General features: G+C 43.9%; 1 protein-coding gene across 2 annotated transcripts; it reads right to left on the bottom strand.

The window, feature by feature from the left end:
* Positions 1-2,703: 2,703 nt before the first annotated feature.
* On the bottom strand, positions 2,704-18,462 carry LOC103178729 (zinc finger protein GLIS2). Of its 2 annotated transcripts, XM_007893619.2 has the most exons (8): positions 18,435-18,462; positions 17,308-17,398; positions 10,898-11,186; positions 9,054-9,229; positions 8,451-8,630; positions 6,798-6,931; positions 6,137-6,255; positions 2,704-4,857 (listed from the first exon to the last, which is right to left on the bottom strand). In XM_007893619.2, the coding sequence occupies exons 3-8, from the start codon at positions 11,070-11,072 to the stop codon at positions 4,028-4,030; spliced, it is 1,614 nt and encodes a 537-aa protein (XP_007891810.1). In that variant the 5' UTR covers positions 11,073-11,186; positions 17,308-17,398; positions 18,435-18,462; the 3' UTR covers positions 2,704-4,027. The 2 variants fall into 2 exon arrangements, with proteins under 2 accessions (XP_007891810.1, XP_007891809.1); XM_007893618.2 differs by lacking the exon at positions 18,435-18,462 and having other exon boundaries at positions 17,308-17,672.
* Positions 18,463-18,950: the final 488 nt, after the last annotated feature.

Raw genomic sequence — 18,950 nt, 5'->3', positions numbered from 1 at the left:
AACTTCTGGTCAACAAATCAACTTTACATTTACACAATGAAAACAATTTTCCAAATGTTTTACCAAGCAGCAAAGTGTACCAATTTATTAACCTACAGAACAAAAACAACAAGGCTTCCAATGTTTCAAACTGAAACCAGAATCGTACCAGCGTCAATCCCAAATTTGTGCTGAGTCAATCGATCTCAGCCTGCGCAGCATCTGGGGCAACAATTGGGCTGAGATCCCTCTCCACCCCCCACCACCCCGATAGAAAGGGAAAAATGAGCCAGTGTTTATGCCTCCACTTACTATCCAGAGATCACCTGTCCATTTACAGATGTTGAATAAGGACATATTTGAGCGGTGATGGAGAACACTCATTGTCATGTTCACACATAATAGCCAGGCAAAGTACTGGTGGGCACCCAGTGAAACCGTGGCCCAGCATGAGTTAGTACCTACAAGAGAGAAGGGGGTGATGAAAATATTTTCTAAAAATGTTATTTTAAACTACTTGACGAGGAACATATGTGATTTCCTTTGAATGGCAGACCATGATGTATGGTTTAATTGTTCAGTTGGATCTATTGCTCACTCATGTGGAAAGGACAGGGACTGCAGGCCCCAGATTTCAGCCTTGATTAGGAACGTGACTGACTGATAGCTGTAACACAACCCCAGCAAGATGACTGCTTTGTATTAATTCAATCAAGGATACTTTTTGAGACAGCAATCAGCCCTGCTACACTTGTTATGTTCTCTCCTGGCTGATTTCCCCCTATCACATCTCAGGGATTCATGTCTAAGTGTAACAATGTCCTGTCCATGATAAATTAAGCCATGAAAAAACAGAGGAACTTCTAAACCATAGGGCTCCACATACAATGCTGCGATCCCATTCACCCACTGAGCCTGCCCCACTTTTATAGCATCACTATTGGGTAGTCATGATGTAGTGATCCCTCTTTTCTACACAATTCCTCACAGTATACTACTGATCCCATGTTGGTGTATACAATACAGCATAATGTACTCCTGTACCTGTGTGATCTTTACACAACAGCAACAACAAAATTATGTTTGTGTAGCTCCTTTCACATCGGGAGGACGTCCCAAGGCGCTGGACAGTCAGTGTTTCAGACCTGAGCTGGGGTTGGGATTGGGGAGGGTGGAGGGCAGGGGGGGGAAGCAGGATGATCGAAAGCGCGCTCAAAGAGAAGGGTCTTGAGATGGATCTTGAAGGAGGCACGGGAAGGGGTGAGGCAGAGCAACTGCGGGATGGAGTTCCAGAGGGTGGGGCCAGAGTGGCAGAAGGCTCACCTGTCAATGGTGGTACGGGCAAGACGGGAACGTGAAGCAGGCCAGAGCCCGCTGAGTGGAGAGCGCGGGCAGGATGGTAGGGGGTTGGGGGGGGTCACAGCGGTAGGAGGGCTTTGAAGGTGAGAACCGGGATCTTGAACTGTATCCTCTGTGCATTGGAAAGCCATTGGAGTCGGGCAAGGATGGGGCTGATAGGGTCATGGAGCCTGGTGTGGGCAAGGACACGGGCCGCAGAGTTCTGGATGATCTGCAGCCTGCGGAGCGAGGATTAGGGAGGCTGGCACGCAAGGAGTTTGCATAGTTAAGCCTCGATGTTATGAATGCGTGTATGAGGGTTTCGGCGGCCTACAGGGTGAGACGGGCGGAGCTCGGTAATGTTGTGGAGGTGAGGGAAGGCAGAACGGGTCATGGCACGGATGTGGGGTAGAAAGGATAGTTGAGGGACAAACAAGATGCAAAGGTTCTGGACTGGCTTAGTTAGAGTGTGCATCCATGGATGGTGATGCTGTCAGCGCCTAAGGTGTGGAGGTATGACAGGCGTTTTTAAATGGGTGGGAACGGTACCAGTGGACAGGTTCCCCCTATCACATCTCAGGGTTTCTGGAATTTTTCAGATACACAGTACCTCAATATACTTGTATGTCCTCTCCTGTATTCCTGTACCTATATGTATGTGCAGTCTTTCCATATACTCTTGTACCTAAGCAATGTATACAAGCACGTCAATATACTTCCAAACTCATTCAGATTATACACATATCACCATATATTCTTGTACCTATGTGGTGTATACACAGGCTCTCAATACACTCCTGCATCCATGCAGTATATACATGGCACATCAATATAGTCCAGCAAAATGCAGTGTATACATAGCACATCCATACACTCCTGTACCTATGGAATGTATACAGAGCCTTTCGATAACATTTTGTATTCAGGAGATGTATGCACAGCAACTCTATCTATAGACCCTCCCACTCCCCTGATTTTTAGCCCTCACTCCCTCCTTCGCTGAACCTACGGTGCCTTTTACAAAAAGCAGTTCCGGGAATTTTTCAGTTTGTTGCACTCAGGGGAATGGAATGAGTAATCCTTTTATATATTCTAACCCAAGCGCACATATATTTTTATAGACATATGTCTGATGCGACTCTGAGCGGTGTTAAGCTTAACGTAATATGAGGGTTTTATAGTGGGAAATCCTGTTAATTGAGCACATGGTCAAAGTGTACATCAAATCACAGCAAAGAGAGCACCGCACACAAGCCACTTGTCATTAATAACTCTGGCACAGGCCACTGCAGAGGTGCCAGGAAGTCTGGCCCCTCTGCCAATGTCATTAAAGGAGATGCCATCTCTCTCCCCTGAAAGGTAATGAACCAGAGGCTTCAGTCTGTAGTATATGAGTGGGGGAAAGAGGAAATACACACTGTGCTTATCATTACCTGGAGAAGGGGGCGAATGTACCAGTGGGCCATACCAAGTGACAGAGATAAACAGGTTGCCCAAGCAACCAGGGGACCTAACTGCAAACAGTGCAGAAACCCTGTGAGTAAATGCTTGGAACAAATAGGTGATAATTATAAATAAATGTACACACTTATCCAGGTGTGTATCTATATATAAAATTTATGTACAAAGATAAAGATTGCGCACATTCGACCATTGAGCAGGTCAGTCATGTATACTTTTGAGGAGACCACTGAATTCTATGAAAATCTATCAATTAAGACGTTAAAATGTCGCATTTTATCAAATGCGGCAGGTTAGATTTACCAGTAGGGCAAAGTGTAAGTACACAACTCTGATTGTGTTTGCAATATAAAATGCTCTTTACGTGACAGCCTCTGAACAATAATAGGAGTGGCACAATTTAAGTCAACAATATGATTCCACTTTTGTCCATCATGTCAATTACATTTATAAAGTTCCTTAGATTTTCTCCTCTCACTCTTTCGTGAACATACTGTCTCTTGGATGGGGTACAGTTTCAGAAACATCCAAATAACTATTTATCTTGTATCTGCCCAGACAGTGTAAGCCTGCCCGGGGGTGGGAAAGAGAGGGAAGAGAGAGAAAGAGAAAAATATCATTAGTGAACTCACTCCTGTTGTTGCTCTTGTGCACTTTCCAGCAAAGGGGAGATGGACTATTACTGAATAACAGATCAGGAGTAGGAACACTGACTAATTTATTTTTCCTCTCCCTTGGCTTCCGAATGCTGCTCCAGCTGAGATCAGCAAATGCAGCACAGATTGGCGATCGAACGTGGGAATTAATGGTGCTGAATTCTGCAGTTGATTGCCTTCAGACAATTGGACTGGCACTGGGTTCATTGAGAATCAATCTAAAAATGAGTGACATTGTATGACTGGGGAATTCAAGTTTCAATTTCACCCCCCCCCCACCCCTTTTTCCATTGAGAGTCTTTTGATTTCTCTGCACTTTGAGATCTTCAGGCTTTACGATGCCTTTCGTCAGGTGAAACAGGAAGAGAACCCTCTCCCAAGTTATTTTGAAATTCATACTAAAACTTGGGATCCTGCCAATAATAGGTGATTATCGGGTTGTTCTTTTAATGCTAAAAGTGAAACTGGCCAATGACTTCCACCCTGGAAAGGATTAGTAAAGACCTTTTGTTTATCTTCAGTATAGGCAGGTCTCCCAGGTCACCCACTTACTGCTATCACTGAACACTGCAGCAGCTTGGACTTGACTCACTTCAGTTCACGACAGCTGGCTTGAGTAACACCGACCCTGTTGGAATAACTACCCAACCTGGTGGCAGAGAGTCAGGACGTGGCAATGAGTTCATGCCATTGGACAAGTCTATCACGGTTCCAGGCAACACTGACAGACCTTCTGTTGTTGACCTCAGTCGAGCTTCGAGTCTCTCATGAATTTCCTTCCCTGAAGGGAACTGACCTTTGATCTTCCCTCCACGTGCTTTAGCTCCTCCTGTTGATGACCCTTTCCCTTTTGCTGCTGAGAACTTCTCGACAAGACTGTGAGACCCTGCAACCAGGGACACAAGTGGAAGTCCAAGGCTACCTGCCGAGAAAGGTGATGGCAAAAGAGACGTTTTAGCCAAGTTTATTGGAGTACCATTGAATGAAAAAAGTGAACTGGGAATGGCTGTAATCCCAGTAGATCCAGCAGTGCTACATGTCAAGGCGCTAAGGTCCAGAGGTGCAGGGTTTATTGGGATCGGCAACGAGGTTCCTAGTGCTTGGAGAGGATGATTGCCAAAGATGGCTGCCGTACTGGGGATGATGATCTGGGTCCCATTTAAGTAAGGCACTTCTGCTGCAATTGGGTGCTTGACAGACTCACGTAGTTTCAGCATTTGCTGCTGCTCTGGGGAGACAAAGTGTCCATGTGCTTTGATGTGCTTGCGAAGGGAACTGGGGTCAGTGTATCTCTTGTGGCACCCTGGCATTTTGCAGTAGTACGGCTTGTCTACATAATGTGTTCGGGTGTGCTTGAAGCGGTCACTAGAATTGGAGTAACGTTTGTTGCATCCTTCATAGGGGCAGATATAGGGCTTCTCTCCTGGAAGTGAAGCAAAGGAGGTATTACCAACAGGGCACTGTGTATGAGCATGCAAAGGTAGCAGCCAAAATAGGCTTCCTGTGCACAATAACATAGCAAATCACTTTTTATTCACTTTTTCACAAATGTAGAGAATGGTAGGAGAGAGATTCATTGATTATAGAGATGACAATAGTCAAAGATTAACTAATAATTGTGTGTGAGGGAAGTGGAGGCAACCTACAGTAAATGCCCAATGTGCGGGAGGGAATGTAGGAATCAATGAGCTGTAAAGACCATTACAATGGGAAATGACCATTATAATCCATCTGGCAAATTCTCATCTGCCTGTTCAGGTGTAAATTAAGCCCTGTGACACTATTTAAAAAGAGAAGGGAGTTTCTGGAAAAATGTTCTTGAGAACAAACTCCAGATTAATTGTTCATTTTTGGCCGATTGTAGCACCTTGCTGGCACAAATGGCTGACTAGTTAGTCTAAAAAAACACGCCAGACTTGAAAGTGATTACTGTAAAGTGCTTTGAGATCGCAACGTGATAAGGCAAAATCAAAATGCAAGTTATTTCTGTAAAATCTGAATCTGTTAATTATACTGATTGATGTATAATGATTGGAATGAACTTTATAATAATTAATATTTCAGAAGATGAATATGTTGGCTGTAGTTCAAAATTATGCAGTTCGATCTAATATGCCTTCTCCCCCCCCCCCCCATGGAGCAGCTAATCACTAAAAATTTCACCTTATCAGCAAATATTGGTCAATAATTCTTCTCACGTACAACCACTCTGATTCCCTCATCTCTCTCATACCTCATGCTTTTCTGTCCACTCTACTATAAATTCACAATTAGCTTTTCCCAAAGGGGCATGCAATTGGCTGCATGCTCATACAGTTATTGCACTTCATAGTAAAATTCTACAAAGAGCTTTGAGACATCTCAACGTGATAAGACACTACATTAAATGCAGGTATTATAATTATAGTTGTACAGATCCCTCTCTGTTACCTCGCTACAAGTTGCCATTCTTCATATGCGAGCCTAGATAGTCAGTGGCAGTAGTAGCATGCTGGTTATCTGCACGCCAATTATCCATTTATCCCAAGTTAGGCATGGGGCTGTGATACTGGCAAAACAAATCTGGTTAGGTATATGTATGAATTTGCGCACTTGCTCAAGACACGACTCTCACCCCTTAGTAACCTAGCACATGCTCACAGTCACCTTTGTGGGATCCCCCATATATGCAACTTCTGCAGTTAGCACTTGTAGCTCCTTACCTGTGTGGGAGCGATTGTGAATTTTCAAGTTCTCAAGCCGGGAGAAGCTCTTGCTGCAAGTGGGACAGTGATGAGGCTTCTCGTTGGTGTGTGTACGGATGTGGATCAGCATTTTGTACCTGAGGGAGATCGGAGAGTTAGGCAGACCCATAACACAACCCACCACTACCTGAGTTCCCAGAGCCAGGACCGCATGCAATACCAGCATTGTGTGATACATGGAAGGACCTTTACTAAGTAACCAACAAACACACAGAACATGAGAAATATATTTTTCCTGTCAATTTGTACCTTGCTCCAAGTGAAACCAACAGCCCAGCTTCCAAACACAAGCTACAGATGGAAGTTCCTTTTATCATCATGCTTCTCTCCCTCTCGCACTAGCCCAATGATCATTTCCCTAATAACATTGTCTCATTGAGAATCAAAAGAAAGATATTTTGCTTTATATTCTGTGAACACTTATCAATCGTTCAACGAATTAAAACATCCCAAATGTGCTGGGTTTGATCCACTCTGTGCTTCATCCTTTTGAGGTTGATAAAATAAGCACCAAGTTGGATAGAATGAGTGCAGTAACTTGTCTGATATATGTATCCCATCATTTTATTCTGTTGAAATCTGACATCCTTTACTGTTGATTCCAACAGCTGCTACACACCTGGCGTTGAATCCTTTCCCTCGCCGGGCACAGCCTTCCCAATGACAGCAGTAACCAGTGTCCTTCTCGGGCTTGACATGAAAATCATTCACATGATCAACCAGATCCTGAAGTGATTCAAACAGCTGGTTACACTGCAAGGCAAAAGGGCACAGAGAGGTAAGAGGACACAGCTATGTGTTTGCAGAGGTTAGGGGAAGGAGAAAGACAACTGAATAACATCAAACCATATCAAGGTTGTTGCATCTATATTGTTGCAGTACAGAGAAAGGACTGAGAAAAATACAATAACACAGCCATCGTTATTTTTAGCTATCAATAGGTGACCCAACAGCTGGGCCCACACATGGGCAAAGGCCTGAACACTGTTTGGAGTTAGGCTTCAGGAGAGGACTTAAGCGGCAATGGCACCCTAAGTTAGGACTCTTCCAAAACCATCCCTCCTCCTATATGCACACAATAATAGGTTGCCAGAGTTCAGAATGAGTGCAAAGTCTAGGAATGTTGTACCAAGCTCTGTCAATCTCTTATTTTAGTACCTGTGCCCATAGAGGAGAACCTCAAGTTCCCAAGATAAGCAAACTTGCATGTTTATAGAAAGTTTATCACATTGAAATGTTCCAGAGCACTTCACACTAATTGTTGCTTCTGTTTTGTAAGCAAAGGTGGCAGCTGTTTAGTGCCAGTCATGAGGTGAATAACCACCGTCTTGGACCTCACCATCATCGACAAAACGATCTCGGACCATTACTTCATCTCCCTCAACTCCTCAATCCCTCTCCCCACCGCCACCCAATCTACCTCCATCTCCCACCCCTCCCTCTCGGCTGCCTAGAAGTCATCTGAACTCCTTCCCCTCTGGGCTTCCTCCCGCAATGACTTATCCTCCTCGATCACTCTTCTCCACAGCACCCTCTGCTCCACTTTCGATTCCCTCGTTCCCCTCACATTGGTACACCAGCCACCTCCGCTCCCTTAAAGCCCAGGCGCGTTCCGCTGAGCACACTTGGCTTAAATCAACTCCACTGGCTTCCCATCACACAGAGGATACAGTTCAATACCCTGGACCTCACCTTCAAAGCCCTCCATGGTCTTGCTCCCCTCTACCTCTCTGACCTCCTAACCCCCTACCATCCTGTTCACTCCCTCCACTCAGCAGGCTCCGGCCTGCTTCACGTCCCCTGCCTTGCTCACCCCACTATTGGCGGCGAGCCTTCCGTCACTCCACCCCCACTCTCTGGAACTCCATCCCGCAGTCCCTCTATCTCGCCCCTCCCTTGCCACCTTCAAGACCCACCTCAAGATCCTCCACTTCGACTGTGCTTTCGATCTCCCTGTTTCCCCCCATGCCCTCCATCCTTCCCCACCCGATCCCCAGCTCGGGTCCATATCTCTGTCCAGCGCCTTTGAACGGCCTCCCGACGTGAAAGACGCTTTACAAATCTAATTTTGTTGTTGTATTATATTGATACCTGGATTGGCACCATGAAAAACTATTTTTCATTAGTTCAGTGGATCTTGAATCTTACCTCCCAGTAATTAGCCTAGATTGTGAGCACAAAGTCTCTCTGTCTCAAATCTACGATATTCTGACCCATGATATTCTCAGCTAGAGGCAAGGGTGCTATCAAGTGAGAGGTGCCAATTGCTTACCTTTTGCCACCTGCATGCCAGTTGCTCCATCGTGAGCTCAGTCATGTTCTTCAGTTCCTTGCGAGGAGTCATTAACAAAGAAGAAGGGAGCTGAACTGAACTCCCAGAGCTCAGCGGAAAGAAAAACTGGAATGATTGAGAGTTTTGGCTTCCTCCTAGGACCCGGATAGACTGCAGATCCTGTAAAGGAAACAATTATTACTGGGATTAAAGGAGGTTTAGTGTCTAATCTGTATTAATACTTGATACTGTTGACCCTCTTATTCTCCTTGACTGTCTTTCTATTCTAACTCGTCTGCATGATACCATGTTTGCTTTGTTCCCAACTACCTGACTAACTCTTCTCTTCCCAGTCATTTGTTGTATATCACAGGGCTCTAATCTTTGCTCTTCTATTTAATATGCACACCTTGGTGGTATCAGGGGCAGGCATTTCTGCTGCTGCTCAGAGCAGACCATGTGAATACCTTTCGATTCTGGCTTTAGTACCAGGCCAAGAGAGGAATGGAAGGGGAATCTTGAACCCTACGTACAAAATAAATGCCAGAGTGCAACGTTCTAGGAGGCTAAGGTTATGCATTAAACTGCTGATTGGATACTTACGTGGCTGAATCCTGATGTCATAACATCGCCATTCTGTAGCTCCTCTGGAAGCACCACCGATCCAGGAGAGGAGTCAAGCTCCGATGGTGAAGGGAGACTGAGGTCCACAATAGAAGCTTTCCTCTGTATACTGGAGAAGTCCGCTCTCTCCTGGGCCTGGAAACTGCTAATCAAGCCTGGATCAAGAAACACAGGTACAGAGATAACTGACTGTTACCTGGTGGGGTATGTACAGAAAGTTATTTTCCTGGTGTCTTCACCAACAACCTAATTAACTTCATGGCAGTTTTTGAACCTCACTGTGCACAAAATGTAACCAATAAATACCATCACTACACTTGACATCAGCTAACTGGACATAAAAGTAAGAAAATTATGTTATATTATGATTAGGCTTCAATTGGAAGACTGCGGGCAGATGTGCACAGTCCATTATAGAATGAACATCAAAGTCATTGAAAAGGTAGATGATAGATTCACACAAATGCTACTAGGAATGAGGATTTGCAGTTAAGGATGAAAGGTGAGAGACTAGGTTTTTTTTTAGAACAGAGAATCTAATGGGAGGTCTTCCAAATGCTGAGATGTTTGAGGAAAACAACACGACAGATTATTCCTGCTGGTTGGTAAAATTGTTAACAAGGGGTTATTAAGATCAGGATTGTGGTTGGAGGAGTTAAGGGGCAGTTGGAAAAATATTTTCATACAAAGGGTTATTGTAACAAGGTAAGTTTTGCTACAAGTGGCTTTTGAGGCCAAGACAGTAATGTTTAAACATTTCAGAGAAAGATTATAAAAAGGACTGGAACAAGAGTTAGCTCCAATGGATGAACTCGCTCCAATTTAGGCTCACTGGGCTGAATGGCTTGCTATTTCTATAATTGCAGACACTGATCTGCTAGTTTCAATCATTCCTCTGTAGCCAGTTGCCAAGAAGAGGCCAGGCACTTCCCCACAGGAAGAGGGGAAAATGCAACAGATAGTCAGTCTATCCAAGTTAAAACATATGTAGCTCCCAGACCAAACACATTCCAAATCCTCTTTAAATGAGCTGTTGGGTGGGCCTTGTTTTCAGGCCCCTTATTTGAATGCTACAAGCTGAGCAGAGCCTTGGAAGTGGATTTATTTCTTAGTACCTGCCGCGAACCAGCCCCGTCCCATTCTGCCTCCTCGCACACTCTATGGCTCTGTGTGGACAGTAGTCATTACTAGTGAGTGTCAGAAGGTTACATGACTGAACAGGATCTAAACCAAGTTAGATCCTGTTCACTCTGAATAACCACATATACTTTCCAAGGTTATTAGATAGCAATTAAGAGTAAGAACCCAGGCTGATTCCCAGTCCTTGCTTGTCTCAGGAAAAGACATCATTTGCGCTCAACAGTGCAACTGAGGATCAAAATTGGTCTATATGGTTCAGTTTTTCACTGCTTGGTGGTTTTAGCAACTGAGCCACGTGTACAGATTTTAAAACTGAATTTATGCCTACTCTACTCTAAAAGTTGGCATCTAGTGAACTGTCCATCCTCACGAGAGTGAAATAATTGCTCTTCCCTTCTTTGTGAAAAAGATGTAACTCCATTCAGGTTTCCATAGGTTGTGCTGAGTTAACTGATGTCTGTGGTTGGGGCTACAGTCGGAGGATTAGGGTCCTACTTATGATCATGTTTGGATGTCAACGAAGACAGTATTGGGCTTGACTGGTGCCCGCTCTATGGTTGAATAGCATGAAGAAACTCACTGTCTAACCTCGGATGTAAAGAATTGTACCAGAGGAACTGCACCGCAATGTGAGTCGCTGCTGTGAGAAGAGGAGGATTTTTTTTTGTTCAAGAGTCGCTTACTGGACTGTGACGGTGATGCTGACATGATGATGGCGGTCCCATCGGCTGTCATCTTCAGTTCCCTGCGGATGCTACTTTCCTCTGTAGTCACATGGTCCTTCCTCTTCTTCCCTCTCATCATGCGCAACTTGGAAATGCTGAGCTTCAAATCCAGGGGCTCATCCAGGGAATGCATCGCCGTTCCAACTCCACTTGCCTCCAACTCCACCTTCCTACCAAGTGAGAATGGTTCAAAGGTTGCTCCAGTGAGATGTGGGAAATATAATACCTCCAACTCAGAGAGCAGGGCCTGTAAAATATAACAGGAATGGTCAGGACATATGAGATTTCACACATGAGACAAATGTTTGCATACACGGTCTAAAAATATCAGCTTAATGTCCACTTATTCTACATGTAACCCACTGTCGAAGTCCCTTATTCTGTGACTCTCTCCCCGGCTCCTTTATTCCATGTTTAGTTCAGCCTTTACCCGAATCCTTTATGTTGTATGTAACAAAGAACCCTTATTTCCTGGAAAGACTGAGATTCTGTAAGGTGATATCATCTCATATCCATTCTTTCTATACACCACAGCATTTAGAGAGGTTATCTTGACCTGGCAAACCCCAAAGCTGGGTTGATCCCTGCCCGACTTTTGCAATCCTGCCCTAAGGGTATAGTTACAAGACAAAGTGTCCATGCCACTTGTTCACAGTCATTGACTCCAGGATCAGAATTCACTTCTCACTCCAAAGCTTTCCAGCATAGCTTCATCCTGACGATTCCAGACAATACACTATTAACAGGATTCTTATGTAATCCTGAGTGCGTTTGTGTATGTGTGTGAGATAGTGAGTGTGAGTAAATGTGTGCACTGCTATGTGTACACAATGGTATATATAGAAATATACATCACATCTGGCACAGAGCAAGACAGAGGAATTTAGTGCAACGCTAAACCTCGCTCAGAAATTTCTTCCACTTTGAATCACCTGTTTGTCGTGATTAAAGCAAACACCATGTGCAAAAATACCCTACCAAGGAATTAAGGTAAATGGTGTTAACCTGGCTCCATTGAGACACACCGAGCAGTCAGGCAGGTCCACAAAAATCCAAGACCCTGTTGATAGTTGACCAGCCTGTGTAAAACATATCCTCATCTATGAAAGTCAAAGCCCTGACAGGTAAGGAGCTCCTAGCCACACATGTCCTGTGTTGCACTGTTACTATGGGTGCAGCAGTAGACTTCTCTCCAGTTACCCCTCAGCAACGGGAGAACAATGGGGCCTTAAGTGACCGTATAGATGCTACAAGATTAGTGCTTACAAAAGGTCATAAATCTGCCTTTTGTAGTTTAAACCAGCATTCACATTGTGTTGGTGTAAACTACAAAGTGTCATCACCCACCTGATAGAATAAAATGAGATGAGCATAAACTCTCAATTTATGCTCAATTGATGGATGTGGTGAACTGTAGCAAAAATTCCTGAGAGTGCTCAGGAACGAGTTCACTGGTAGGACTGGAATTCATTGATGCCTAATTGGTGATATTCTGAAATGGGGTGAGAAGCAACAATAGTGCAATAAAGTTTTGGAGACCAAAGCGTCATCTCCCCAGTGTTTCACTCTGGCCTAGTTTCAGGAAATTAGCTTTTGGAAATGTGACTGCTCAGATTAACCAAGGAGGCTTTTTGTGAATATTGTAAATTAGACCCAACTGTTGCTGAAGCCAGAGGGGAAGGTGGCTAAGCCTCTGCCTCACCATAATGCATTAATCCAAACAGTTAGGTAAAGCTTCAGAAAATGGTTCGCAGAATCCCAACACAGATACAAGGCAGCACCTGGAATACCTCTCCCTTTGATGCATAGTGCAGAACTAACAATGACTGCCTGAGCCAGGCACCAGCTGCAGCTGTTCTGGCATTATACCCTCACACACCCCAGCAAGCATCAAGGTCAAACCCGTGACACATTTGTTGTCGCTCCAGTTGCCTGCACTTTGTAGTTATGCCATGTAATCCAGGAGGGAGCCAGGTGGACCTCCATCAGCAATTCAGACAACCTAAAGAAATCAACTCCATTCCCTTTAACCAAACAATGAACTGTGTCTTCACCTTCCAGAGTCAGTGCGACTCTTGCCAACAGCCCAGAGCTAGAGACACACCATGCTCTGCTGTAACCCGGAATTGGTGAAGCAACTGCCCATTGTGGCACAGTCACAAGAGGGTCCCAGGTTCAATACCTGGTCTATGCTCGGCTCAGTCTGTGCTACAATTGCTCTCAGCATCTATAATAATCTTTTTGTTTACTATAACTCCTTTCTGCAAGAATTGTTATCTTTACATCTTGTTACTTTTAAGTGCTCCGAGATGATACCCCACGTGAAGGGCGCTATATAAATGCAAGTTGTTTTTGAAGAACTCAAATAATCTAGACAGGTCTATCCCTTAAACTCGTGCTGATTTCATCTAATTTGTTTTATTCATTAATGTTACATTCCAGTTTCCTTTAAATGTTTCCCATGTGGATTAACCCCTAAAGGGATAAAGAGAAGTGCTAAGTATTTTTACACTTCTCCCCCCACGCAGTGTCCAGAAAATGCTTCTTGGGCTATGCCCTCAATTTGTCTCTCCCACCTCCCAGGCTCTGACCCCCTTGCTTGGTCCCACAGGCTGTGCCTTGAATGAGTTTTCTTTCCTCTCCTGGGATATGCCAAGTGTTTTTTTTCCTTGAATGTGTTTCTTTCCCCCCCTCCCAACTTCCACAACTATACCCTGAGTGGGTTAACTCCCCCCGTGTCTGAATATGTACCTAGTCGGGGCGGGCGGGGTACATATACATCCCACCTCCGCAGGTTTTACGCAGAGTACATTTCTGGCCCCCCACCCCCGATTATTTTACAGAAATTCACTATTCTTTCACTCATGGCCACTGGGTGCGGGTCTGTGGAGCCTGTACTCTGTCTGAACCAACGCCTTAAGGAAGAGGAGAGGAAAATGCAAGATTTGATGCAGCATTTGAGCACGATCAAAAGCTGTGAGACTGAAAGGGTTAAGGAAAGGAATCCAGCAGACAGAGGGTTAATCCTACCAGCAATAAATAATTGGGTGTGTTTTTTTTACAGGGAGACTCCGCAGCACTAAATCACACCGAGTCCCTGCAGAGGAAGTCTCCCTGTTTGTACAGAGCAGGCTTTGAGGCCTGAGCTCCAGCTCAGTGGAATGCTGCAGACAGGCTGCAGGGGAGCAGAACATATACCTCCCGCTGTGCTCATAGTGATCCACTGCTGGGGCAGTGCATTCAATTCAATCAACACCAATTCATTCAACACTGCCCCTGCCACCCACACCTCCCCCCCCCCCCCCCCCCCCTCCCACACACACACACACACACAATAATTAGATTAAAGCTTTCCAGACATTGTTACAGATCCCACCACGTTAACAGTTTTATATATCTGGCTTGCCTGAGACGTTTAATGGCATTCTGTGTTTTCTTTTTGATGTGGCCCTGTGGGGTCTGCAGTTCCAATGCAGCAAAGTTCCCAATTATATTTAAACTACGACAGTAGATGGTAGAGGGACACAAGCTAAATATATTGGGACTCGCGCAATGCACAACTGTGCATTCGATCTCTCTGCTTCCCGCCCTGCCCTCCACCCTCCCCGACCAGCTCGGGTCCGTAACTCTGTCTATCCAGCATCTTGGGACATCCTCCCGATGTGAAAGGCGCTATACAAATGTAATTTTTGTTGGTGCTCTCATTGTACAGATAGATCATGAAATTCCCAAGACCTGTGTGTTTATTTTACTAAAATATATACTGAAAATAAGTTGGGAAGCAGTCTCAGTCTGCTTCTTACTGCATTTGGTTCACAAAACAAACCTGGTCATGATCTGCAGTCATACTGTGAGGAGCCACAGGCATGGCAGGTATGTGGAGACTATTAATTTATACCATAATTATAAATATTCAATCAAGAAAGAAATGAAAACCCACTACGATCAAACACGGACTTACCTAGACTCATGCGAATGTTCGGGGGTGCCACTTGTTGACGGCCTTGGGGGCTATTCCGGCCTGCGGACCACAGGTTGGCTACCACTGATTTAAGGTACTGTAAAGTTTACATTATTCTGTATCTAAACAGTGTTGTACCTAACATTTTAGTGCTGGATGGGGCAGTATACAAGGAACTTTATTCTGTATTTAACTAATGCTGTATTGACTCTGAGATAACAACAACTTGTTAGCACCTCGATCTGGGAGCCATTATTCATGTATAAGCCTTGTGTGCGTTAGCAGGTGTTCAACAACTGTGGAAATATCAACTGTGGGGCATCAATCCCAATCCCACCCTCACCCAACCAGGCTAAGGTAGACCTGCTGAGCCAACAGATAAGCCTAACATATACATTAGTATGAATGTAATTTCTCCCCCTACCGCCCACCATCAAATACAGGACCCAACTCGGTCTCCTTCTACCATAGGCTACAGCTGCTTTAGGCTTATTCTTGGAGCAACATCAACCATGGACACCAGTAACAGCAAGTGCTGACACACTATAATCATTTCAGTTTGTTCCATTTGATTTTGGAGGTAACTGGAGCACTACGACTGGGTCCCAAAGCTCACCATATTTTTGCAGTTCTTGCCCAGTAACAATTGGCTGCTTTTCAACTGCCTCCAGCCTATTGTCCTACTTGTACATCCCTATCATCTGACACTATCTACTGGTCGCTTATCACTCCTCACGTCCCACCATCATGTGCCCCCACTCGCTGGAACTCTCCCAAAACCCATTTGCATTTTGTCTTTCTCTCCCTGCCTTCAAAACCCTCTTAAAAATCATATCCCAATTCCTTTCCTCCCTGCTTAGCAATCCTCATGATAATTTTGAAGAATTTTGAGATAGTTTGTTCTGTTGTTCTTAAAAGAATTTACAAAAAAAGGCCTCAGAATTAAGCCTTTGCCAAATTCTGGGCACTCTGAAATGCTACCTAAACAGAGTAAACCTCGACCCAAGTGGAAGTTCTCCCCATTGGTAGATTATTAGACATTTGTAACTGAGCACAGACGTATTGAGGGCTATTGCAGTGGAACTGTCTCTGAAATGTTCAACTTCTTCTTGGATCTTCTAAGTGTTTAAATGGTTGGCAAGATAGACTAATGTGTGCAGAATGTTTCCCAAGTGAAAAGCAGTGCACTTAAGAGATAGCTCCATGGGGAAAGGCACAGCTCGGTACAGCATGAGAACATGCAGACTAGAAAGGTGCTGGTTCTCAATCAAAAACTATGCTGAATTAAACAAGAGAAGCAGTAGAAGCTACAATTGGCCTTAGTGGCCCTGTTTGGGAGGAGGGAATGTCAACCAGGCTCCTGATCACTCTTTGCTAGTGGACATGGGCTTAATGCAGTATTTGGGCTCAGTTGTGATGCTCCAATCCACACGCAACTATTCTGCTGAAACTTTGTGCCTGGGATAGTGCATGAAGAATGGCTGCATTCAGCAGAGTGCTGTAAAGAAAACAGCTGCTTTGATCAGTGTGATTGATGTGATATACAGAGTTAGTTAATAGGGGTCTAGCATTCTATTCCATCTAAACATGCAATAAAATGCTAGTCAATGTTAGCAATCAGCACATATTAGACCCAATGTAGGCTAACATGTAACTGTGACAAACAGCGGTCAGAAAGTACAGGTCCCCTGAAATGCTAGACTCTTTGGCAAATGAATTCACTATTAAATTGGAAGCTCATGTCAGGAAGTTAAATATTTACATTTTGTAAACCTCAGATTTTGAAATGTTTGACAGGAGCCATGCTGGACTCCCAGCCAGGAACTTTAGACAGGAAGAGGAGGGAAGGGGCAGTGGGAATCCCCAAATATGTCAATCGGAGTTAGCATATGTTACGTGAACTTAGAAAAGCAAATGCTCAATTGAACTCTTTGGCAATCAGATCGTCAAGACACCTCCCTCTATAATGAATGAACTTCTATTTTTTACATCTCACATTGCGACATCTCAAGTAACTGTTTTTGTAGGCCTCTGAAGGCAAAGGTAGCACCCAACTTGCAAATGCAAAGTTACCACAATGAACCATGAGATGAATGGACCAATTTATCTGAAGGATTATTGACCAGGACACCGGGAGAAATTGGCAGCCAAGAATAATTTAATATGCAAACCCTGACCTTGTAACACATCACCGACAGTAGCGAACAAATGTGTGACCCTACAGACACGTGGTTTACACATTATTGTATCTTTTCTATTGTGCTGCACTGCATAATATTTATTGTTCTTATGTTTTTCTGTTCAATTTGTGTTATTTCTGTACATTACTCCTGAGTATTTGCTTTATGTTACTCCTGAGTATTCTCTGTACATTGCTTCCAGGTAATCTGTACAAACTGCACCATACCTGTCAGTGCTGCTGTAGCCCTTGGTATGAAATATCACCAGTTGCGATTCTATCCATGTATCTGATTCATTGCATCAGTAGCTTCCTCACCCTATTGGACAAAATCAGAAAAAAAAATGTGAACACTTTAAAGACATCAACACTCCAAATTGAGCCCGGATTAGAAAATGAATGTTCTGCAATTCTGCATGATCATAAAAATACGTGTGAGGCTGTCATTCCAGTGTCCCTGTGAAGTCCATGCCAGCAAATGAAGTCTTAAAATGGGAAGCACTTGGAGCCTTGAGAAATGTGGCCACTGTCGAATATGTCACTTCCACACATTTGCAGGTCATCTTTTCATAGCAACCTACACACTTATTGGGATATTTACTGAACATTACTCCCCTCACCTAGGGCTCTGCAATATCACAACATGTTATTCCTAAACCTTGGCCTGCTACTAATCCATCACAGAGAGAACACCACAGAGAGCATTGTTTTCATTCTTACTCCATACCTGACATTGTCACGATGTATAGATAGTATGTGCTTGTGTGTATATATAAAAGAATAGTCAGCTTTTAGGTCAAAAGATTTGGGTTCGAGTCCTAAATCAGAACTTGAGGTCATTGTCCAAGCTACCATTTCAGTGAAGAGAGATGAATTGTCAGAGGTGCCGTCCTTCATTTGAGATGTTTTAAGATGTTTTAGATCCTGTTCAGCTGGACATTAAAGATCTCTTAACACTACTAGAGGAGTTTCTTCCAGTTTCTTGGTCAAAAATCCTTCAGATTAATTAGTCATTCATCTCATGGCTCATGTGTGTCAAAATGAAAGATATACTAAAGTGATTTACGATGTTTAAGAAGTTATAGTTGTGTGGAGTGACTTAGTTTTGCTGGAGCAGGGGTTTAAGGCATCTAATGGAGATATTCAAAACCCTAATGTTTTTTCATAGGGTAAAGAGAGAGAGACTATTTCCACTGATCATTGAGTCAGTAAAAATAAGGTATAAATTGAGGAATATCATTTAGAAGAAAAGTGAAGGAAGATCGTAATGAGGAAGCTGCGTCAATTTCATTGTACTCTCGTCTCCGAATCAAAAGGTTGTAGGGTCCAGCCCTACATTGGGACTTTGAACTCACAGTTAAAGTTGATGCTCCAATGCACTGCTGGGGGTGCATTGCATTGTTGAGGTACCGCCCTTCAGATGAGATGTTAAACCGAGGTCCCATCTGCCTCTTCACGTAGATGCTAAAGATCCCATGGACCTATTCAAAAAGAGAAGAGAGTTTCTCCTGGTGTCCAAGCCAACAATCCCCCCAAGTAGAATTGGTCATTTCCTTCATGGCTGTTCGTTAGATATTGCTGGGTGCAGATTGGCTGCCGTGTTTGCCTACAGATACGCAGCCACTATGCTTCACAGTAAAATCCCGTGAAGCGCTTTGAGACAGATCGACAATGTGATAAGTCACTATATCAAATACAAGTATTATTATATTAAAGTTTTATACAGCTATTTAAAAGGAAATTAGATAACGCTTGAAGAAAAATAACATAAAGGGATAGAGAATGGGATTAGAGCAGGTGTCTCCAGTGGGGAAGCTAGCACCAGAAATAGGTTGCTGTTAACTTTCTATGCAAGTATTCTAAAATATTTG

This window comes from Callorhinchus milii, unplaced genomic scaffold (genome assembly GCF_018977255.1).
Source record: "Callorhinchus milii isolate IMCB2004 unplaced genomic scaffold, IMCB_Cmil_1.0 Scaffold16, whole genome shotgun sequence".
Taxonomy (NCBI): Eukaryota; Metazoa; Chordata; class Chondrichthyes; order Chimaeriformes; family Callorhinchidae; genus Callorhinchus; species Callorhinchus milii.
Note: the sequence above shows the minus strand (reverse complement) of the source record. Positions and strands in the feature narration are given on the sequence as shown.

Excerpts from the sequence above, each read along its gene's own strand:
- LOC103178729 (XM_007893619.2), bottom strand. The coding sequence starts at position 11,072 with ATGCATTCCCTGGATGAGCCCCTGGATTTGAAGCTCAGCATTTCCAAG. Across the intron at positions 8,631-9,053 it reads TGACATCAGGATTCAGCCAC|GATCTGCAGTCTATCCGGGT; the intron begins GTAAGTATCCAA and ends TTTCCTTTACAG. Across the intron at positions 6,256-6,797 it reads GGGAAAGGATTCAACGCCAG|GTACAAAATGCTGATCCACA; the intron begins GTGTGTAGCAGC and ends GATCTCCCTCAG.